Source organism: Leuciscus leuciscus, assembly GCF_965113295.1.
Source record: "Leuciscus leuciscus genome assembly, chromosome: 6".
Taxonomy (NCBI): Eukaryota; Metazoa; Chordata; class Actinopteri; order Cypriniformes; family Leuciscidae; genus Leuciscus; species Leuciscus leuciscus.
Window position 1 is genome coordinate 36,857,494 of NC_138730.1, and position 24,545 is coordinate 36,882,038.

Here is a 24,545-nt window from a genome sequence, read left to right on the forward strand (position 1 = left end):
GCGGCGTCGACACCACACACACACACACACACACACACAGTGCTCATTTCTTTATCTCTTTCACTCATCACCACTCAGACTGACTCTTTCCCCTGATCTACGGCATCAAAGACAATAATCAGTAGAGTGAACTTAAAAAGCTTCGCACACACTGTGCGTCAGAGAGAGCTGGGCTTTTATATATTGACTGTGAGACCTTATGAAGCAGCCAATAACTTGCCTCTGTTTCTTAGAAACGTGACATTATAAAATAGGAACTGAATGGCCCCTGATCCAGGTTAGCGTGTGTGTGTGTGTGTGTGTGTGTGTGTGTGTGTGTCTGTTACCTGTTGGCCATGGTAGAACACAGCTAAAAGGAACATCGCCATGAGAAGCAGAGACGTCTCCTTGGTTCCCAGGAAGCTTTTACTGTAACCAGGTTAACAAGACAGAAAGTCTCATGAGCTCCACAGCATGTTTATGATGATCAGAGTGCAGTTAGTTAAGACAAACATATGTCATAAATGTCATAAAGAGCCTTGATGATACAATAACAGTGTACACTGTTTGTTAAACACTTATGCTATCTGATATGAAAAAGAAAGATTTGTTTATTTTTAATAAAGTGAAATATAAAGTCTGTTTAAAGTTCTGAATTAAAGTTTGAGGTTTAGCTCTTGTTTAGGGGTAATTTGTAGTTTGGCAGATGGTTTTACCTAAAGTGATTTACAGTGGTCTTATCAAAAGGACAATGCCTCTGGAGTAACATGAAGTTAAGTGCTTACTTAACATGTGCACAATGATGCACAGATGCACAGGATAGAAAAAGACACTGCAAAAACTAGTACTAGCAACTAATTTGTTTTGCTTTTACAGTATTTATCCCTTTTATTTTTATTTTTTTCTCACTTTTTGGGATGGCAAAACCATATTATTTGAAGTGCCTTTGAAGTGAAATATCTTGTAAAAATGATGAACAATTATAGAAAAACTTTAAAATTTTTACATTTACATTTTCTGTTCCTCCGATCTGCTGTAGTGCTGTTAACCAGCAAATAATATGAATTTCTGCCCAGTTATAAGAAAATCTCATAATTTAGATTTTTACTATTGTTACTATTATACAATTATTGGTAATATTTCTGTCATGATTCTGCCATCTAGTCTTTGATTTTCCCTGGTCTTGAGGCAGGATCATGACAGACCCATGTTTTATGTGCAAACACATGGCCTTTTGTTGGGCCATGTGCTTGTGTTGTCTCGTCATCTGACCCCGCCCTCCTTGTTATCCTCGTTTTGTCATTATTGCTTCACCTGTGTCACCTGTTATGTTATCATTAGTCTCCCTATTTAATCCCCTTATGTTTGCTGTCCTGTGTCGGTTCATTGCTAATCATACCTGTCAGTACCTTGTGGAAAGTCTTGTCATTGTTAGAAGTATTGTTTGTTTATTGTCTAGTCATAGTTTAGTCTTGTCAGCCTAAGATTCCTTATCCCGTCCTTGTTTTGCCCTCTTGTGGGTTTTGTTTTCCTGTTTTTGTACCAATAAACCTTGTTCATTGTACCCTGTCTGCATTTGGGTTCATCTCCTTGCATCTTCATAACAGAATGAACCGACCACCAAAGAACCCAGCAGACCGTATGTCCTCTTTTGTTGAGCATAACCCGGACGACCTTGCACAATGGTGGCTGAGGACTATTTATGATGCAAGGAATGGCAAGCTGCCGATTCCTCCCCAGGGAGAGCGGTCCCTGAGGGAGTACGCCCGGGTCGCGAACGAGAGGAGGCTGTTCTTACCTGATATCCTCCTCAACCGCTACCTCATTGCGGGTCTCAACGCTCCTCCACCCCTGGCAGAACGGGAGAAGCTGGTCTGCTGCCCGTTTGGTGAGATGGTGGATTGTTTGTCGCGGAGGGAGTCGCGGGGTTCCACCTTGTCGTCACCATCACCCAAGCTGTCAGTGATCCTGGAGGGTCGTGTCCTGGCTGTGGTTACCCAGGGGAATCAAGCTGGCTCCACTTCCACTCCTGAGGCATCAGCCGTACCCGATAGTCTCCTCGGCAAGCGAGGGAGACGGACCTCATGGGAGTCGGCATCAGAGTCCTCTGCGACGGAATCAGCCCTGTCTGAGACTGTCCTCCATGCTCCATTCACTGCTCCTGTTGAGCTTCCCCAACCAGTCGCTAGTCCAACAATGGCATCTGCTCTGTGGCCAAGGAGAAAGAAGAGGAGGAAGGGAGCCTCCAATCCTCTGTCTCTGTCTGTCCCTGAGCTCGCTCCAACTGAAAGCGCTGTCCCAGAGTCTACTGCTACGGATAGCGCTGTCCCAGAGTCCGCTGCATCAGAAAGCACTGTTCTAGAGCCTGCTGCTACGGATGGCGCTGTCCCGGAGCCCGCTGCTACTGAAAGCACTGTTTCAGAGCCCGCTGCAACCGAAGGTACTGTTCCTGAACCGGCTGCTGAAGGCGCGGTTCCTGAGTCTGCAGCAGTGAGGGCTGTTCCCGAGCCTGCCGTCATGAGTGCTGCAGAGAGGGCAGCGGCCGATTCAGCTGCTGAGGCTGTTTTGCGCTCCGTTTCAGCTAGTCAAGAGATGCCGGTCGTCATTGCTGCAATAACCCTGTCAGAGTACTTATCCCGTCTTGTCAAGATCCTTGAAGTCCCTGTCAAGTCATCTAGTTCCAAACTCTCATTGTCTGAGAGTGCTGTTCCCGAGTCAGCGTCAGAGAGCGCTGTCCCCAGGTCAGCTGCAGAGAGCGCTGTCCCCAGGTCAGCTGCAGAGAGCGCTGTCCCCAGGTCAGCTGCAGAGAGCGCTGTCCCCAGGTCAGCTGCAGAGAGCGTTGTCCCCAGGTCAGCTGCAGAGAGCGTTGTCCCCAGGTCAGCTGCAGAGAGCGCTGTCCCCAGGTCAGCTGCAGAGAGCGCTGTCCCCAGGTCAGCTGCAGAGAGCGCTGTCCCCAGGTCAGCTGCAGAGAGCGCTGTCCCCAGGTCAGCTGCAGAGAGCGCTGTCCCCAGGTCAGCTGCAGAGAGCGCTGTCCCCAGGTCAGCTGCAGAGAGCGCTGTCCCCAGGTCAGCTGCAGAGAGCGTTGTCCCCAGGTCAGCTGCAGAGAGCGTTGTCCCCAGGTCAGCTGCAGAGAGCGCTGTACCCAGATGAGAGCGCTGTCCCCAGGTCAGCTGCAGAGAGCGCTGTCCCCAGGTCAGCTGCAGAGAGCGCTGTCCCCAGGTCAGCTGCAGAGAGCGCTGTTCCCAGGTCAGCTGCAGAGAGCGTTGTCCCCAGGTCAGCTGCAGAGAGCGCTGTACCCAGATGAGAGCGCTGTTCCCAGGTCAGCTGCAGAGAGCGCTGTTCCCAAGGCAGCTGCTGAGAGTATTGTCCCCAAGTCAGCTGTAAGGAGTATGGTTCCTGAGTCGGCTGCACGGATTGCTGTTCCTGTTCCTAATTATAGGTAATATTTCTGTCATGATTCTGCCATCTAGTCTTTGATTTTCCCTGGTCTTGAGGCAGGATCATGACAGACCCATGTTTTATGTGCTTGTGTTGTCTCGTCATCTAGCCCCGCCCTCCTTGTTATCCTCGTTTTGTCATGATTGCTTTACCTGTGTCACCTGTTATGTTATCATTAGTCTCCCTATTTAATCCCCTTGTGTTTGCTGTCCTGTGTCGGTTCATTGCTAATCATACCTGTCAGTACCTTGTGGAAAGTCTTGTCATTGTGAGTATTTATTAGAAGTATTGTTTGTTTATTGTCTAGTCATAGTTTAGTCTTGTCAGCCTAAGATTCCTTGTCCCGTCCTTGTTTTGCCCCCTCGTGGGTTTTGTTTTCCTGTTTTTGTACCAATAAACCTTGTTCATTGTACCCTGTCTGCATTTGGGTTCATCTCCTTGCATCTTCATAATTTCATTTTATTGCTGCTCAAGAAACATTTTTTTTTATTATCAATGTTGAAAATAGTTGTGCTGCTTAATAATTGTGTGGAAACTGTGATACACTTTATTCAGAATTCTTTGATAAATGGAATGTTTAAAAACAGCTTTTTAAAAAATATATAAATCTTTTTCTAACATTATAAATGTCTTTACTGCCACTTTTGATCAAATAAATCCAGCAGTTAATGCTAAATAAAAGTAAAAATCCTCAAACTTTAGTCAAAAACAAGGGCACCTTTAGATTTTAGAATGAAACATTCCTTTACACATCACTAGATAGCACAACTATCAACTTTTGCTAGGTTTAAACTTAGTTATCAACCCAAACTTTTGACCACCAGGCCACACCACCCACATCTAGAAGACAATTTATGACTGTGTGAAGTTAATCATACAGTAAAACATGCAGAAATCTATTAAAACGCACGCAGACTGCTATTTGAGAAACAGCATGACATTTGTTGCTCTTAAAGTTGGTCTGCGTCACCTTACGCACTTGAGTCATCACAATTACGTCTATACTGTTAAAGTGCGATGTATAATTTCACTCTTAAAACTGGTTCTTTAATGGATGTGGGAGTTTGCGTACATACCTCTGATTGAGTGTAAGTGTGTCATAGCGGATGAACAGTGGTGTGTAGAAGGCCTCGGTCAGCACTGCGTAGATAGCGATCATGATCAGCAGGATGGCCAACTTCAGAACCGAGTTGAGTCTTAGGAACACTGCACAGGTCACCATCGCCAACACTCCAGTAAACACGAAATACTGTCAATAAACAGCCAGACAACCTCACCATTAACACCCCATCGCTCAATGTACAGTGAATTAATTGATTTTTGAACAGTTTACACAAATGCTAGAATTCTATCAATCATTTTTAACAGATTGAAACTGCATGTCAGTGGGTGAAAAGACCTCTGGGTAAAAGCAGATATCTGGGATTGAGGCCGATGCATTAAACGTCTGGTTCCTGAATGAGACGGATTTATCGAAATCACACCAAAGCTATGATAAAAGAGAGAGTGCAAATGTTAGAGAATAGATTGCATTTAAGAATATATCTGTATAAAGAGCAAAACGATTACAATTTTCAAGAACTTTCTAAATATGGGTATTATGACAAGTAACTAATAAGTAGCAGGTATTAAAATTCGATATTTTATTTATAAATAAAAATAAAACAAATAAAATCAACTGTTTTAAATGCTACAATTTAGGCATCAAAACATTATAATTAATTATAGCATGAAAAATGCATTTTTATTCTGACATTTGCTAAAGACGCATTAAACAGTCATTAAATTATTAGTGTTTTTAAAGATCAACTTTAAGTAGGCTAAGAGTTAGATGACAGCAAAAGTAAGCCAAATATAAAAATCTGGGAAGTTGTTCAATTAAAATTTTCTAATTTCGGCTGATAACCAATATGGTATTGCTATATTGTGCAAGGCTAATTTTGGTGGTTTTAGGATGGTGAATTTTGTACAAATTTGTGTAAAGTCTGTCACAAGAAACAAAGAAAATAAATTAATTTACACCCCACAGTAGTTCTATAATTCTTGAGTTCAGAGAAATCGCTTAGTGGGGCTCTAGAACTTTATATATCCATGATGAAGTGTGCAAGAGTATAATGATCATATTAAAATTAAAATGAATAAAATGTTTGCTCACTATGTTGATCATGGCAGCCAGGAAGTTGATGAGGATGGAAAGGAAGATGACGACGTTCCGTGCAGCGTACGTTTCGTTCACCCAGCAACACGCTTTTCGCAAAACCAGTGGCAAACACTTGTAGTCCTCCGCCGTTGTAACAACAACAAGGCAACAGTGCAGAAAGATGAGGACAGAGAACTGTATCACCATAGTGACCATCCTACAAACATGAGAGATCACATATTATATGATACATTTGTGGATGTAATCAAATATTCAAGACCAAATTTCAGTGAAAAACCCACATCGAACACTAATGGAAATATTAACCCATTCATGACTTCTATATATAAACCCAAATAGATCATGTGTCATCCTCAATGTCTGTGGTGGCTATGGCCAGTATATGTATGTACATGTGTATGTTTTACCTTGCAGAGGGAAGTAAGCTCTGTATTCCAGTGATGAAGACGAGAACAATGAAGGCACACACTAGATTAGACTTAAACACCTCGTCTCTCATCTGGGAATACTGTAGAGGAAATACACATACACACACACACAGAGAAAAGTAAGGACATAAATTCCTCTTCACATGACGACCACACTGACCACACCATGAAAGCAATGCTAACCACATAGGAGAGAGCAGGGTAGGCGCTCATACACACACATACACACAACTCCTGTGCTTTCTGGGTTAGTGAGAGGACGTGTGATGTCAGAGCTGGAGGCGGTGCAAACCAAAAAACTCAAGCACAGAGTGGCACAGAGTCAAAGGCCAAGCAAGGGGCGAAGGTCAACTCAAACGAGCAGAAATGAGGTGAGGGACATATAAACTGAATAAAAAGCGTTTTTTAACTAAGATGACAACATGCATGGTGGTGGATCATGAGTAATCTGAAATCCCGGGTGTGGGCAAATCCCAGTTGCTCAGGATGAATTAACGTTCGTCTGGTTCATCGGTGATGGCGATTAAACAAATCATTTTGGAGACCAATCCAATCGGCTGGATTCAAAGGGTCATCATTCCTAAGTGTTGATTGGAATTCAGACTCTTTTTCTTTGTCAGAAACCTCTGATCGGATCAGGAAACACACTTTGTCAGGCATTTTCCACTCAGTTGGAAAAATCCATCTAAAACTGGTGACAAATGGTTTTATATGGATCAAATTCAGTTGGACTATACTGTAAAAAATGATTTTCTTCCTCAGTATTTTTGTCTCGTTTTATAGTACAAATATCGAAATATCCTTAAATCAAGGTATTACTTAAAGGGATAGTTCACCCAAAAATTCTGTCATCATTTACTCACCCTCATGTTGTTCCAAACCTGTATGAGTTTCTTTCTTCTGTTGAAGAAAGTTGGTAATGAAACAGTTGAGAGTAAACATATTGTAATTTTTTTCCCTACTATGGAAGACTACCGTCAACTGTTCGATTGCCGACATTCTTTCAAATATTTTCTTTTGTGTTCAACAGAAAAAAGAAACTCATACAGGTTTGGAACAACCTGAGGGTAAGTAAGTGATGACAGAATTTACATTTTTGGGTGAACTATCCCTTGGGTGAAGCAAAATGACATAACTAAGATAACAACTGTTAGAACTGTTTTCTAATGTATAAAATTTAAGTGACTTTACACTTAAAACAAGATGTCTGCCAATGGGGTAAGAAAAATTTAATTTAAATTAAGTTTATTTTTCTTACTTTGTGACTTCATTTTGATACATTTTTCTCAATAACTTAAATAATTTTGCTTCTCAAGTAAATGTATTTTGTATTTTCAAGTCAGCATGAAACGGAAGTTGCAATAGTCTTTTCTTCCCTATTGTGATGTATCCGAGTGAGACAGCTTCTCGAATGAGAAAAAAAATGTAGGACAGGACTGGATTTTGTCTATCGGGACTTGATTCGCTCGTTGGATGGTTGTGGTTTGCTACTGCTGTGATGTCATGTGAGTGACAGTTATTGTCCCGCCCTCGCGCCAGTAAACACATCATCAGAGAAGAGATGTAGAGGCAGGGGAAGTTATTTTGATTAACGATTACGAGGGCAGATACATTTTTTTATTAATAATTTGATTAATAATGTGCATGGATAAATTATTTATAATAAACACTGCAATATTCCATAAAAAGAATTGTCCATTTTGATTTTATAGTGACTTTAAGAATTACTTTAAACAACTTTTTACTTCAAGAATATCTACAAATTAGATATTTGTAAAGGAAAGCAAGACCATGATGTAAAGAAATTTGCAAGACCTTTTTTGCAGTGTACCATCTGGTTGACCATCTTTGACTATCAAGAACCAAGCTCCAAAGTACAGCAGGACAACCTTAACTTGGGTTTTTCGGATGGGATATAGTAATTGAGAACATTTTAAACCGCTGTGAGTGTTCTAGAAAGTATTGACTGGTATTGATGGCACTTAACGTCCTTTAGTTTACTCATGACACTCTCTCGCCTCCTCCTCTTGCACCTCCACAACAAAAATAAACCAAAAAAGAGGAAGTGAGAGAGCAGAGAAGGAGGACAGGATGGCTGGAAGATGGGAGCAGGCTACCTTGTGCTCCAGCAGTGCTTCTCTAAAGGTGAGAGAGAAGGGGGAGATATGTTCTTGGCGGAGCTTGTCCCCGCTGCGCAGGGCGATGGCGCTCTGCATGCGAGCGTTAATTTCCTGTGAGCCGGCGCGCACATGCAGGGCTTGAGCCAGGTGGTTGGGGAGCAGGTTAATGGAGTGACGTGTGAGCGCAGCCAGAGTCTACAGAGGAAAAGCACATGCAGCGCCCATGAGTCTAAGAGAGGGTGTGTGTTTGTGCATGTGTGTGTTGTGTGTATCTGTTCATCCAAGAGCTCTGCACAACATGAATGTATGAAGAACCAAATAAACATTAGAAAATGACTGCACGAACATATGCACAATTACTTAACTAAATGAAGACATAAGTAAATATATACTAGCCCAAACTCTACCCCTAAAAGAAAACTTTTGCAGTATTTAATACATTTACGAACTTTTTCCTGCATACTGTACAACATACCCAAATGTCCTAAATGGTGGTTTTGCCAGATATATTTCGCTTCTCATGACAATTTTGTCCCAAACTGAAAGCTATGTACACACACACACACACATATATAACACTTGCACATAACATGATTATTTTTTTTGGAAAGCGAATGCTCTGGACTGTAAGTAATAGGCTTTTCTAACTGCCTACAGCTAAGCCCATCTTTTAGAGTGGATCTAAAAAAAAAATCAACACATCATTGCAATGTCTAATATTCCCATTGCCTTAATGCCGGAAAGCCATCGGACCTTTTATATCAGATATTTTAAGATTCAGAATATGAGGCTGTTTCAGTTAGTTCTCCTAAAACCAGAAGGATTGCTATTTTTACATGGTTTTTATCTGGTCCAACCTGGTCTAGATGGTTGATTCATGGTGGTAGACCATGGTGGTGCAGTTACATTTTTACTGCATTTAAATTATGTAACATTTGGAGGTTTAATTTCCAGCAAAAATGACTATATGATGATATAAACTTTCTCATTCCATGATAAAGCATTTTGGTCATCCAGCCCACGCATTAGTATAAAAAGGATAATACAGACTGACATGAGATTTCAACAACAAATACCTGAGGTTCTTATGAGGAAAGGGGTTAAACAAAGATATTAAACACACCATACAAACATCATGACATAAATGAAAAATGGCATGAAGGGGACCTGGCTAAGTTCAGGCCATTCAACTAAACCTGATGACTGTACAAGAAAAGGGAAGCAACCTTAAAGACTTGCAAAATGTTACCTCAGACTGGCAAATCCATGGATCTCTTCCAAACCTTAACATTATTAAATTAAGATACATTTACTTGAGATGCTAAATGACCTAAGATATTAAGTCTCCTTTTACCAAAAAATTATGCAAATAAAGTGAGTTTTTGCTGAAAACAAGACAAAAATCTCCCAATGGGGTAGGAAAACTTGTTTTCTCTTTGAATTATTTTTAACGCAAGACATTTTTTCTTGTTTTAAGCGTAAACTTAGAAAAACTCAAAAAACAAGACTTAATATATTTAGTATTTTGCTTCTCAAGTATTTGCATTGGAAAATAAAAATAAGACTTCAGGGTTGCAACAATACCATGTAAGAAAATAATTCTTGGCAGTGTAGAGATTTTTACTGTTTACATGAGACAACTTAAGTGGCTGGGAATGCTCTAAATAGGCAGCAGGGCCCATACAAACAAACTCACAGCCATACAAACACAGCTCAACACGTAAAGCAAGACTTGACTAATGCAAGTGTCTAACTAGCTAATTCAGCCATCTGTTACCTTTGTGTGAATGTGACAGACTTCTAAACAGAAGAGGGCAAAATGTTAGAAAAACAGAGTAAACTATTAGCATGTGGCTAAGCTAATGACTCGATACTTTAATAAGCACAAAAAACACAGCCAAATATTGTGAAATTATATATATTCTTTTACTGTAGAACCAAATAAAATTTGTATTTTTTTCATCTACATGTCTCTTGAATGGTGGCTCTTATTAATTCATAAAACCCAAATAAAAAAGATGCTCAAACCAAATTGTGTCAAGACGGCTGTTCAGAAGGATCATGCTGTCAAAGGCGATTACATGGAAGAATGAGAGAAGACCTCCATGTGTGTGGGTCACTAAACATTTCTCTGCAGCAAACCAAGTAACTGCCATATATATCACGGATATGTGAACTGAAAGTAAAATGAAAGCTTTTTTCCTTTCTATCACGGTGTAGGCATGTGTTGTATTATATTAGAGCGTATTTATCAGTGGAAATGTCAGCACGGGGTAGAGGTCAAATGGAAGGCTGACTAGCAGAGGATTTTGCATAAACAGGATCTGACACAGACATTTGATTTTGTTTTGACCGTTGAAAGTATCTTTAAAGAGGGCTATCATCTGTGCCGTGAGCTGGAGCTGTAGTCACTGTGAGCCGTGAGTCATCTAGAGAAACACTAGAATTACAAAACTCACTCTGCATACACAGGAATATTCTCAATTCCTATCTTATTTTGTGGTCTAGAAGAAAGTCAGTCATATGAGTTTGGAATGGCACATGGGGGGCATATTTGATGACAGACTTTTTATCCCTTTAAGCCATGTATGAATATTATTGAATTAAATGACAAAAAAATAAAAAATCGGAAATTAATTGCATTTGTTTTAAAGCAAGACGGCATACTAAAACATGTTTTTCGAGCAAAACATTCTGTTTCTAACCACCAGAAAGTGTTCAAATAGTTAATATGCTGAACCACACATGTGGTTAATCTGCAACAACATACAATTTACAACCACTAAAAATAATAATAATAAAAATGTAAATATCGCAAAGGTTCATACATTTTTAAATTTGGCTTAAGTGTCCAAATACAGTATTTATTGGGGCACTGTATGGACTTCTCATTCATCAGATGTTAGTTCTGTTAGAACAGTGTGTAATGTTTGCTCATGTGTGTAATCAGAATTTGATTAAATCTGTTAATCTACTGTTAGCACTGGGATTTTCATAAAATAAAATTAGTTTTTAAAAGCAGACAGTGTGTGTGTGTGTGTGTGTGTGTGTGTGTGTGTGTGTGTGTTATGTGTCTTATGTGTTATGTGTAAAACAATATTGTATGGCCTTGAATGGACTTTTGACTATTCTCTTATTGAGTTATTCTATTCATTCTCTCTAGCAGTTATAGAGAAGAGTTTTGCCTTGGACATAACATTGGCACTCAACATGACCTTCACAGTATTGTACAGCGATAGCAAAACATAAAATAAAAGCAATATAAACTACCTTTCAAAAGTTTGGGATCAGTAAAAAAAAAAATTTCATTCTGGTTGAGCTATTAATGAGATTATGAACTGAATAAAACTGACAAAATCTGGATGGAGTAGAAGAGAAAGAAGAACTTCTGGGTGGATATATCAGAGAACCAATTTGAGATGATCTCTATAATCCCTATAAAAGGTGGAGAAAAAGCTCTGAAGCTTTTCATATCTAGTAAATCCTTATGGGGTGGAGCTTAAATTGTTTTAGTTTTTTTAGTGTAGTCAGATGGCATGAAGTCATGGGTCAAGAATACTAAAATATATGCATTTCCTTTCTTCCTTTGTGAAGAGGCTCATAAACAAAGGGCTGGTTTGACGTGCAGTCACATTTTCACAAATATACAGCTTTACATCTGGACAGCACGGAAACTGACTTCCTGATCTCTAGTTCTCTGATCTGTCAAAATTTAGATCTATGTTTTGAACTGGATTTATTTATTTTTTGGAACACAGACATTGCAGAGGTTTTTTTGGCTTGTTTTTTTTGGCTAATCAATAGTAAATGGTTTCTCTAAGACGAGGTCCCCATTAAACTCTAGAAGATACTCTCAGGTTGCATTGTTTATTTGCGTGTTTGTATGTTTTTGATTCTCAATATAGTTTTGGATTGCACATAAAAACACAAGGAGTGAGACACTAAATCCATTAACAGAACCACCCTTCGGCAGAACACACACACACCCAAACAGCCACTAAAACACACATTCACTCACTCACATACACACTGTGGCTGCAATGCGTCACTGAGGACAAAGCCTAAACAGAGAGACAGAGAAGAGAGAGGGAGAGGATGTGAGATAAAGGAGAAGAAAAGAACAGCAGATGAAAGAGAAGAGGAGAAAGAGAGAGGGAAGGATAAACGGAGCGTGAAGGAGAAAAGGAATCCTGCTACTGCCTTACAGACATTCCTGTTGTCATGGATACCAGCCCTAAAATCTTACATATACACATGAACATGTCAGCATACTTCTGTTTGAACAGATCTTGAATAGCTCAGACATACACACACACTCACACACGTCTAATCAACGTGAAAGCTTGTGCTCTCAGCTGATGTGTAATTGGCTGGTCGCCCTGCCAGTCATACAGTGAGAGCTCTTTGATGTGTTAAGATGACTGCATGACAAAGGCAACAAAAGCACCGCATTAATCAAAGACAACATTCCCTTATGTTAACCATGTCACCATAGCAACAGCCTGGCAACTCGGCCCACACCAAGAGAGAGTTCTGCATCATAATCAGCTGCACATGCCACAAAAACCTTCTAGAACATTGTTATGAGCCATTAAGCACTGAGAACCCTTCAGAATACACAGAGCCCAGCCCGCCTTACAGCCTTGAAAACTCACTAGAACACTATTCCCAATCCCAACCTAAAGTCTTGAGAACTCATTGGAACACTGTTTCCACTTTGAGCCCTGAGAAACCACTAGAACACTGTCCCTTTACCGTATAAATACTTCAGAATACTGCCTCCAACTTTAGAACACTTTCCCTGTATTACAACATCGAGAACCTACTAGAACACTATTCCCAACTTCAAAACACTTTACCCATCTTACAACCTTGCGAACCCACTAGAACACTATTCCAACCTTCAACTTTGAGGACCCTTCAGAACACTGTACCCACATTTAGAACAATGTCCCAGTCTTACAACCTTGAGAACCAACTAGAACACTGTTCCCACCTTCAAAACACGTTCCCCATCTTAGAACCCTCAGAACCTACTAGAACACTGTTCCCAACTCCAAAACACTGTTCCCAACTCCAAAACACTTTCCCCATCTTGAGAACCGTGCGAACCCACTAGAACAATGTTCCAACCTTCAACTTTGAGAACCCTTCAGAACTCTGTACCCACCTTAACAACACAGTCACTGTCTTACAACCTTAAGAACCAACTAGAACACTGTTCCCACCTTTAAAACACCTTTCCTGTCTTACAACCTTGAGAACCCACTAGAACACTGTTCCAACCTTCAACCTTGAGAACCCTTCAGAACACCGTCCCCACCTTTAGAACACACTCCCTGTCTTACAACCTTGAGAACCTACTAGAACACTGTACCTACTTTCAAAACACTTTCCCCATCTTACAACCTTGAGATCCCACTAGAACTGTTTCAATCTTCAACCTTGAGAACCCTTTAGAACACCGTCCACACCTTTAGAACACTGTCCCTGTCTTACAACCTATAGAACCTACTAGAACACTGTTCTCACCTTCAAAACACTTTCCCCATCTTATAACCTTGAGAACCCACTAGAACACTGTTTCAACCTTCAACCTTGATAGCCCCTTTGAAACACTGTCCTTACCCTAGAGCCCTGAGAACACTCAAAACAATGTCCCTTCCCTGCATCTTTGTGAATCAGCTAGACGACAAGTTTGACAAGCAGCTGGAATTGTCTCCCTCTCACAGCCTTGAGAACCCTCCAGATCTCTGTCCCTGCCCTAAAGTCTTGAGAATCCACAAGAACAAGATACACTCAAAAACATTGTCCCTAGACTACAACTTTGAGAACCCCATAGAATACTGACACTACCTACAGCTTTGAGAACACTCTATAAAATTTCCCCTACATTAAAACTTTTGGAAACTCCTAGAACACTGTAGTCCTACAGCCCTTAAAACATTCAACAAACAATGGTCTACAGCCCTGAAAAAACATCTAAAACCTTAAATCAGAATCTTCATGTAAAGAAGAACAGTTAGGGGCCATACACACACAATACATCTTTGCAGGGACACAAGACATGTTTTTTTAAAACGTCTTTTAACTTAAGTGCAGCATTTTTAGAATGCTGTTCCTAAACTAAAAATATATTTTTATGCTAGAGATACAAGTGCAATGGTCAAATATGTCCGTCTAGTTAGTTTACGTAGAAAACCTATGGAAAAGCAGCACAATGGAATGCAAAAAAACATTATTTGTGTATGGCCCATTACATATGCCCTTACAGATCAGATCACTATGTAAACTACAAAGCATCTACACACAACCATCCAAAAAAATTAATAAATAAATAAATAAATAAATATATATATATATATATATATATATGCATGCAAGAGGAACAAGAAAGAAAAAGGAGAGATGTGGAAATAAATCAGGAACTGACACTGAACTCAAAGACAGGTGCAGTGAACAGATACAGAGCCTTAGCACCATTTGCCAGCTGCGTTTGAGGTTCAGAATCGCATATGCGTTTTCTAAACTATGCCAGTTAATGTGTGGTTGTTTGCTTGTGTGTGTATTGCACTCACATTCTGTTTGCCCACTATGTTATGGAAGGGAAGTTCAGGGCTCCATGTTCCCTCCGTGAAGGAAGTGTTGGAGGTTCTGTGATCTGATTGGTTGGTGGAATCTCTCATGATGTCCTCAGGCAGTGTGAGCAAGCTCTCCTCTGGCTGCTTGATCAGGAATGTCTCGATGTTATGCCTGCGCAGGAAGTCATTGCGGTCCTTACCGTGACCCTCCTCCACCTCGTAATCACCGTTCAGGCAGTCTAGAGCCGCTTTAGAGATGTGGATCCTCCTGAAGGGGTCGAAATTAACTACAGATTCATCTCACACATCCAAAGCACGACACCTTTTTTAAAATGAGAATAAACAGAAACTCAATTAATTTCCTCCCACACCATTACACAAGAAGGGGGTGGTGTAGATAAAATCTCTCTTTTCCATCATGGTCGAACGTGCAAAGTGAACGGGCAAATTGATAATCCTACTGTACTTCCCTTACATTTAATCACCAAAGAGAGGTTCTGTGTGCACATGTGTGTATCTTACCCAGGTATTCCCCCTGACTCCAGTTTGTTGGCTATGTCGACATCCCAAGACCAGACGTCAAACTGCCATTTCCGCAAACCGAGAACTCCACACAAAACCGAGCCAGAGTGGATGCCAATGCGCATGTCTATGTCATGCTTCGTACGTGAGCGCACATACCTAAACATCCAAATAGAAAAGGTTAGGATGGATAGGTTCTGTTATATAGGCAGTTCTCTAATGGTGACACTAAACAACTGTTGAGCTAGAGAACTCACTGGGACAAGAACACTGGGTTTTATAGGGTTTATAGTATATTTTAAAATACACATCATACTATTACTCCTGAACGGGGTAACAGGCAGAAGTAAGTGGCTGTTTATAAAAAGCGGAATCGAGGTCACACTGTCACTGCTGTGTGTGTGTTGAGTGGTAGTGTGAGTGATGTGATATCTGACTGTTAGTGCAGCACACAAATACACACCTGCTGAACAAGGGCCTCTCATCTGCTATCTAGCCTCTATTAAGGGTCAAAAGGACTGGCCTAGTGGCCTCTTTCTCTCTGTCATTCACTCATTCACTTTTCCTTGCTACGGACATACCATAGACTTCCAGTGCTTTGAAATAAACCTATTAATAATATGTAATACAGACTAAACCAAATGCAACCTGTGAGTATATATTAACAGTTCCTTTGCCTAAATTGGCAAAGAAACATAGAAAATAAGATCCCTTTTAAAAGAATACTTTAAAAATGAAAATTCTGTCATTATTTACTTGCACCCTTGTCGTCACCAATCTCTATAACTTTCCTCAGTGGAACACAAAATGGAGAATTAAAATAAAATTAAGTAAATAGTTGGTTGTTGTGAATAGTAAGGGACTGGAGTTGTCAAGCTTCAAAAATTACAGATCTATAAATGTATCATTAAAAAGTCAGCTCATACTAACAATGTGCCTTTGACAGCTTCTGAAGCAATATAAAAGCTTTGTGTGTGACAAACAGAAACAGAAGTTAAAGTCATTATTCACTGACAATCTTCTGCTCCAGTGGGCAGTTTACCACTGTGATTATACAGTCAGTGATTGGAATCATTCAGACAAGCTTTGTGAACTGGATCAATTGATTAATTGACATGATCAGACTCAATAGAATGATTTGATTTATTTACAAAGTGGGCATCATTACTTTTCTTGTTAATAAGGACAGCTTCAATATTGTGGATGTCAAGTTGGATGAAAATCAGTGAATATTGACTTAAATTTCTATAATTTCACCACAAAAAGTTGGCTGTGAAATATAGTGCATGAGTCATATGAATCACTTTTAGAAAGCGTGTGTGTGTGTGTCATTTTGGAGCTTGAATAAACCATTCCTTAATCATTTATATTAAATAAAAAGAACGGCATGGAAATTCTTTAAAAAAAATTGTGTTCCCAAAATTCTTTTTTAAAACAACAAGATGGTTAGTAAATGATGTCAAAATTTAGTTTTGTGTGAATTGTCTTCCTAGTACTGGGCTAGATATATTCTTGCCTATATTCTTCTTTTATGTCAATACTTGTCTCATTTGTGTCTATAGGTAGCAATAAAACCTTGCAATCCTGCAATGTTGAATCATTAATTTTGTGTTGGCTGGCAGTTTAAAACATGAAATGTTTTACAGTTACCTGATGGTTTTGATCATGCTGAGGCCCATCTCAACACAGCAATGAGCATGATCCGGTCGAGGCTCGGGAAGGCCAGAAACACAATAATAACAATCCCCCAGTATCTTGATCCTCAGACAATGATGCTCCTGAGGAGAAAAGAAAAAGACATTTTCACATTTAATGATGTCAAACTGTTGACAGAATTTTTTTAATGTAATATGACTGAATCAATCGGACTACATTAGGTTATCCCAATAAAAGTAATTTTTAAGGGTCAGGTCAGGTAGAAATAGCTGCTTAAGGTAGCAATGTCACAGTTTCCCTTACATTGTGTGCATATGAGAGGGATGTATGAGGGTTCAAGCAATTATAACTGCAATCACCCTGTAATTTCCACTGCAGTCTCTATCTGTTTTAGTTATCTCTCACCCTAACAGGTTTTTGTGTAGAACTCAGAGAGGGTGGTAATTATAAGACCGCCAATTCATTCATTCGGTCTCTCTGAGATCCATTACTCATGTCTACTGCTGTATTAAAATTTTTTCACAGCTCAGTAAACGGCTGTATGGAAACAAAGAGCCGTTACGCCCTTAACTGTCATTTGTCAATCGCTAAAAGCAACACCTACAGCTTGATTAGCTCTGGACTGACTCATAATAACAGGTTTGAAGCACTAGTGCTAATCTGCAGGCTAAGCAAATGTCTTTTACATAATCAATACCGAACCGTGGGCCAATTTAATGGATATTAAAGGGCCCCTATGGATTTTTGAAAATGACCTTTCATGTAGTGTTTAACATAGCTCTAAGTGAATGAAAACATCCTGCAAAGTTTTAAATCTGAAAGTGCACCGTATATAAAGTTATTATCTTTCAAAAGTAACTGTGCGTTCACACCGCCGCCGACTTGAGCTTCCAAAGTTACCGGAAGTCATTCATTTTCAATGGAAGCTGGCTTCTCTCAGCTGCAAGGAGCGTCAAATCCATCGGCGTCGCGTTTTGGGCGTTTTGAGCGTCAATCTGAAAGTTGAAAGAAGCTCAACTTTATGGTAATGAGCTATGACGCGGTTCAGCGGCAAGCAGCGGCAAACGCCAGCAACCAATCGGAATATAGACGTCCTTCGCGCTGGCTGATTCCGGAGAAACATACGATGTAAACTTTCGTTCCTACCAAAACATTAGTTCCGAGAAAATGGAGGAGAAACTGATAATCACTGTTGCTGGGTTTCCTATCATTTATGATATGACGTTATTTTCATATAGGGACCAGTTACAAAAGAGAGAGAGCCCCGGCCGCGCGCGCGCACTCACCTTCAACGTCTTCAAACAATATGTCTTGCTCTCTCTCCCTCACGCATATTAATCAAATATTTTTTTCCCGACCAAATCGGTTATAAAAATGCTGTCATTATATAAGGTTCCTAGTGTCAATGTATTGCTTGTTTTTTTTTTTTCTGTTTACATTTCATGGTGTGACACAGACTTCAGAGCGGCCAAAGCGTCAACAAGCTTCCCCGTACGTTTTTGACAAGCGTCCTTGACAGGGCGGCCAGAGCTTCTTTGCAGCTCAAGTCGGCGGCGGTGTGAACGTACAGTAAGAGTCGACTCTGAGTCAATTAAATTAATAATTTTTCAAACGAGTCATAGCGTTTCGTCGTGACGTCAAGACGAAACATTAGTATATTGCCCGCCCACTTATTGCACGCGCAGACACCAGGGAAAACTTAAACCTCAAACCAGCAGCTGATTCCTGTGGATACTGGATAGCATCATGTTGAGAAGACGCTGTTCTCTATAATGTGAGTGTTTTTTCACTGCCCAAGGACGAGTGTGAAGAATCAGTGGTTAAAATTCATCTTTACCACAATATCACAGCAGTAAAATCCTAAACTTTTGCTGTGTTCCCTTTATTTTACTTACGACTGCTTCTCAAATCTCGGAGTTCAATGCAGGATTCGCAAACCGTTTTTACTCTTGAAAGATGGTGTTCAAAATACTTAGTTTTGAGTTTTATATTGTGTAGGTCTCCTGCTAACTGGCTAACTCATGTTATCACTGTCTTACTAAAATACTTCTGCTAATCAGTTGTGGACCACTATTACCTATAACTATTAGGTAATTAGATGTCTATTAATGCAGATTGTCTTTCATTCTCACTACTTTGAGGAAATATTTTTTTATACCAACGTTTATGTTACATCAGATCATTCACGCTAGAGCTCGGCTAATGTATACATTGCATACATGCACTGTTATTGATACAGTTTCCCACGTATTCACCACAATATATTAGAAAAATACTCAGTAAATAAATTAGCACAAGTAAAATAATCGGTTTGTTGATGGACATGCACTTGTTAATGCTGATGGTGAGGAATTACAGTTGCAACATCTCATAATGTACCTCAAACTGAGTAGTGTATCACTGAGAAACACTAAGAAACACTGAGTCCTGTTCTAGACGTCCTTGCGATGGAGGTTCGGGTTGAATAACTAGTTCTTCCAATGTTTCGTCATCGGACTCACGCTCGCATTGATATGGTCAAATCGACATCATTGTTCGTTATGGGTTTAGTTTACAGTGTAGGAAGCCTCAGGACAGCTGACGTTATGGCAATAGGCATTTTTTGTTTTCGACGCGCCTTACACGGTAGGCCAATCACAACAGACTGAGCTGTCTGGCCAATCAGAGCAGAGTAGCTCGCAGAAAGGAGGGATTTAGAGAGATTGATTCATCTCACGAGTCGTTTGAGAATCATTGAAAATGTGATGATGTGCAAATGTATATTATGAGAAAATTAAACCGTTTTTTTTTACCTTTGATGCATGTAAACATGTTGTAGGAGACTCCACAACAACATTAGGATACTTTAAAATAGCATAATAGGGGCCCTTTAACATAGAGACTAGCATTAAATGCTAGTGTAACAATACGCTCCATACTCTAAACATCAACATAACAGCATGATGCCAATAAATAAACCATTAAATTAAACTTCCTGCAGAATTACAGTGGAAAAACTTGCTCTTAGTTGCATTGAGCCTTTCAAAATTTTTTTTTCAAAAATGGTACAGTAAAGGTGTACAATAAGATGGTAATACCATGGTATTTTTATATACTGTACACAACTGTTAAAAATGTTAGGGTCAGTAGCCTAAGATTTTTTTAATGTTTTTAAAAGAAGTCTCTTGTGTTCACCAGGGTTGAATTTATTTGATAAAAAATATAGTAAAAACAGAAATATTGTGAAATATTACAATTTAAAATAATTTTTCTATTTGCTAAAGAAACATTTCTTATTATTAATGTTAAAAACAGTTTATATTTATATATAATAGTTAAATATTTTTGTGGATATCATGATATTTTTTTTCAGGATCAAAAGAACAGCATTTATTTGAAATAAAATATTTTAAACATTATAAATGATTTTACTGTCACTTTTGACCAATTTAATACACCCTTGCTGAATGAATTTATTAATTCCTGGAAAAAACAATCTCACTGACCCCAAACTTTTGAACGGTAGTGTACCATAGTAGTCAATGATTACCGTAGTCATATTAATAGGTTCCTGTGTAAGCAACATCAAGTCATGGATTTGTTTCCTATGGAATACTGATAACATGATCCAATGTACTTCCATGAATATCAGGGTATTACCAGGGTATATGTCATTGGCGGCTGCTGGTCTTTCAAAGAGGGGAAGCTCATTTTCGGCCTATATCATAAACTTTTATTTATATATAAATTCTACGTTCCTTTTCAAGAAAATGCTCTGTGACCCTGTCGAATAACTAGGCGTCTTTTCCAGTGACTTGACCAGTGTCCTCTCAATGGCCAGCAAAGTTAAATATAATTGTATAAATGTAATAATATAATAAAGGTACAAATAATAATATAATAAAGTATAATAATACAACTACTAATAATTATATATTTTTAAATAATTTTAATAATAATTTTTTAATTATTACTACTAATAATAATATAAAAGTAATAATATAATAAAGGTATAAATGTATAATTGTGTGAAATGTATTATGAAAATTGGCTAGCAATTTCGACAAGCAAATACCAAGAAATAGGTTGCAGCAGTCTGTCTTTCCACTACACTTGAAAAATCCGCGATGGGACTGAACCCGAATAGCTTCAGCATCAGCGACTTTTTATTGTATGAAATCGCTGTCAATCAAAAGGAGATGCAGTCTTTCAACAGACCCTCCAATCATCACGCAGAAGCCCGGAGTCCAGGCCAGCCCACTCCTCCATTCACCCTCAGAGACGCTGAGCGTCCGTGGGCGGGACATAATCGCAGCATTTATCCAATGACCGTCTAGTTTTGAAGCACTGAAAGAAACTGTTCAAAGCAGCCCCATTGAAGTCAATGGATGCTGGGCTTCAACAGGGAAATGCACTGTGACGCTACGTGAATGTATGAGAAGGAAATCAAGTCAGCCAACCTGCTATTCTGAACGAACTCGTCTTTGAGATGAACGTTTTCTAACGCATTTTTAGTCAATAAAATGTTAACACAATAGTACATATTTGACCATACATTTTTTGACATTATAGGGGAAGCCGAGCTTCCCTTGCAGTCTTAAAAAAATCCCCACTGGTATATGTCCACAAAAACATTTTATTTAAACTGTACGTCTAAAAAAATATGCCAACTTTTGTTAAGGGATTACCAAGTAATTCCATGTTTCTGCATATATTACACGCTTAGATAATACAGTACTTCAAGTAATGAGACGGGTTTATGCACATTTCCCATCCGGCAGCGTGAGGGCGTAGGAGAAAGAGCGAGCCAGGGAGAGACAGACAGAAAGAGAGTGAGACAGATTTGTGGAAGATAAAGCTACTGTATGACAGGATCTTCAAAGTGTTTTCAGGATGTGGCACGACGCAAGCAATCAAAAACATTATGTCTGAAAATGTTGTGACAGACAGCACAACCGCCTAGTTAACCAGTACAGCACTAACCACGCACATGTGCCATTTCTGAGTAAACATTGCCATCGGGAGAGAAAATGAACACTGCTCATCAAGATAAACACTGCTGCAGAATTTAATACAACACCAGGCCTGCTCGCATGAGTGTGACTGCAAATTCACACAAACGCACAAGGACACAAGGATATTTAAATATGACATACTGATACAACCATCTGCAAGCACACATATGCCACATTTTAATATCTGCATTATGCATCAGCAAGCCACTTTATGGTTGGTTGATCTTCAATGATTATTGTACTGACTCATGAATAAGATTATTGGAGAGTAGCAGCATGAGGATGGAGTTTAATATTCTTCATAATGCACTTATTCCCTCCCCCTGAACAACAGAACAAAAAACACATTTGTTAAAAATACAAAATCAATCTGCACATGTATACGTCTGCAAGTAATGTTGTTCTTTCTTCCAAGGGCAGCTATCAAGATTTGCACTAGCCGTCAACAAACATACACCCTTGTGCAAACGCACACACGCACACACACACACTCATATATCAGTGTTATTAAGGTGGGGACAGGGTCACAATGTTTTTATTTATTTGACTTTTGCAACAGCAATTTAGCACATCAGTGCACTGCAGGACATGAAAGGAGGGTGAGCCGTCACACATTTCAGCCTCTTAACTCTGACTGAACTCAGCTTATCTGGTGCCACTATAAACGCCAAGCCAAGATACTCTGCCACTGCCCTTGGCACACAAACATAACACTCTCTTAGTTTCACATACATTCTGCATCCGATATGTTCAAGCAAAGCAGCAGTCTAACTGCAATTTTCGAGGTAAACAGTTGTGTAAATAAAGCACTGACTTGTGTTTACTTGCACTAAAATAATGATCATTTACATAGAAAGGTAGTGTGTTGAATGACAAGGACTTAAGATGTTCTATTTTAACATTCTAAACCGGTATGACTTTTTAAGTCATAATAAGATGCAAGTTTCTGAACAAGTTTTTGGGCTGAAATGTGCAAAAGTTGATCAACCAGTGAATTTGTCTGAGTATTTAATTTAACAATGCCATAAATTAAAATGGCTTTCAGTAGAGGGTCATTGATAATTATTACAATCTTGATTGTCATGAAATCTAATACACATAAGAATTGATACACATCCAAATGATAATTCTTATACACAGAACCTCAAGGAATAGCTATTAAATGTTCAAATCATCTGAATTCAGTCAACAGAACAGAATAGAAAATGCTGTTTGACTTCCATTAAGTCTGACAAACATCTTTTTCAAACAGTGTTGAGTATTTCACTCCGTTTCTATGCTTTAAACAATTATATATTACAAAAGACTGTGTTGATTAAACTGCTCCTATTATACTTTTAAAGGTTCCTAATTGGAGGCCAATTAGGTTTTGGAGATTTCCTTCAACAGGTTTACCAACCTGATCTCATGGGAAAACATAACTACTTTATGAGGTGGCGATTTCGTATGAATCCATACTATATGAATCGTACAAAAACGTACGATTTTTAAAGGAAAGTCATTATGAAGGACCACCCATAATCCGCTCCTAAACTTACCCGTCACTGGGCTTTAAACAGACATTAGATCATAAAGATTCGAACGAATTAGCCACCAATTAAACATACCGTAAAATAGTTACAAATTGCTATGAGATTGTGTTGGGTTTACATACACCCAAGGTCAAAAAACTGTTTAATTTTCTCATAATATTCATTGCAAATCACCTCTTTTCTCACAGTGTCTGAAATGGCTCGATAAAGGATTTGGTCTCTATAATTTTCACTATATTTTCCATTCAAATTATGATTCACAAAACATGCTCAGCACCTGTTAATATGAGCTCTGAAATTAATGCAATGCAAACATGAGATACGTGTAACACACCTAAACAGAATACCTCCTCAACCTTAATGTACTAATTGACTTCAATGTCAAGGTCAAGTGCTTCCAGAACCACCAGCATGTCATGCCAACACTTGGATATCAAACAAACAATATCAAATACACATAAGCCAGAGGATAATTGTGATATCGGAAGATATAAGGCAAGTAACAACATGCCTTAATTCATTGCCAACTGCTATTTCAAGGACTATTACATGTTGCTATATACCCTGAATGGTGCTGTGATATGGCTTACATCTGTGTGTCGTGTATGTGTGTTAGGTCACTTACGTGTGCCAGTCGGTCAAAGCGTGCAAAGAGTTCGTTGAGCATCCGGACAAGTTCCTGAGCGGAGAGTGTGGTGGAAAGATTGGTGAAGCCCTTCACATCAGCAAAGAGAATACTGCATAAAACACACATGCAAACAGATCAGCTGAAAAATCACAACATCTTTCCCAGACTGAAATACTTCAATCAATCAGTAAACAGGCTGATTGCAATATTTTAAAGTGAGAAAACAGGCAAAACTTCATAAATATACAAGAGAATTGTACTAATAAGTTTAGAAATACTGGCTATGCAAGCAACACTGCCTTTTAAAAGTTTGGGGTCAGTAAGATTTGCATGTTTTTTTTAAAATAAATGTATACCTTTATTCAGCAAGGATGCATCAAATTGATCAAAAGTGACAGTATAGACATGGTGTTCAACTTTGACAAAAATAAGAAATGTTTCTTGAGCACCATATCAAATCAAAATGTGACACTGAAGACAGATGTAACAGCTTTTAAAAATACAGC

At 39.1% G+C, this 24,545-nt stretch overlaps 1 protein-coding gene across 2 annotated transcripts in view; it reads right to left on the minus strand.

Annotated features, from left to right (window-relative positions):
- Nucleotides 1-24,545, minus strand: part of adcy8 (adenylate cyclase 8 (brain)) — an 84,109-nt gene that overhangs the window by 16,662 nt on the left and 42,902 nt on the right. For both annotated transcript variants that reach the window (XM_082173471.1, XM_082173472.1), the window contains 10 exons: nucleotides 24,037-24,148; nucleotides 16,880-17,007; nucleotides 15,230-15,388; nucleotides 14,705-14,975; nucleotides 8,124-8,321; nucleotides 5,986-6,086; nucleotides 5,573-5,774; nucleotides 4,817-4,906; nucleotides 4,494-4,666; nucleotides 327-408 (listed from right to left, as the gene is read on the minus strand). In XM_082173471.1, coding sequence (XP_082029597.1) covers nucleotides 327-408; nucleotides 4,494-4,666; nucleotides 4,817-4,906; nucleotides 5,573-5,774; nucleotides 5,986-6,086; nucleotides 8,124-8,321; nucleotides 14,705-14,975; nucleotides 15,230-15,388; nucleotides 16,880-17,007; nucleotides 24,037-24,148 — 1,516 coding nt within the window. The remainder of the gene's footprint in view (nucleotides 1-326; nucleotides 409-4,493; nucleotides 4,667-4,816; nucleotides 4,907-5,572; nucleotides 5,775-5,985; nucleotides 6,087-8,123; nucleotides 8,322-14,704; nucleotides 14,976-15,229; nucleotides 15,389-16,879; nucleotides 17,008-24,036; nucleotides 24,149-24,545) is intronic.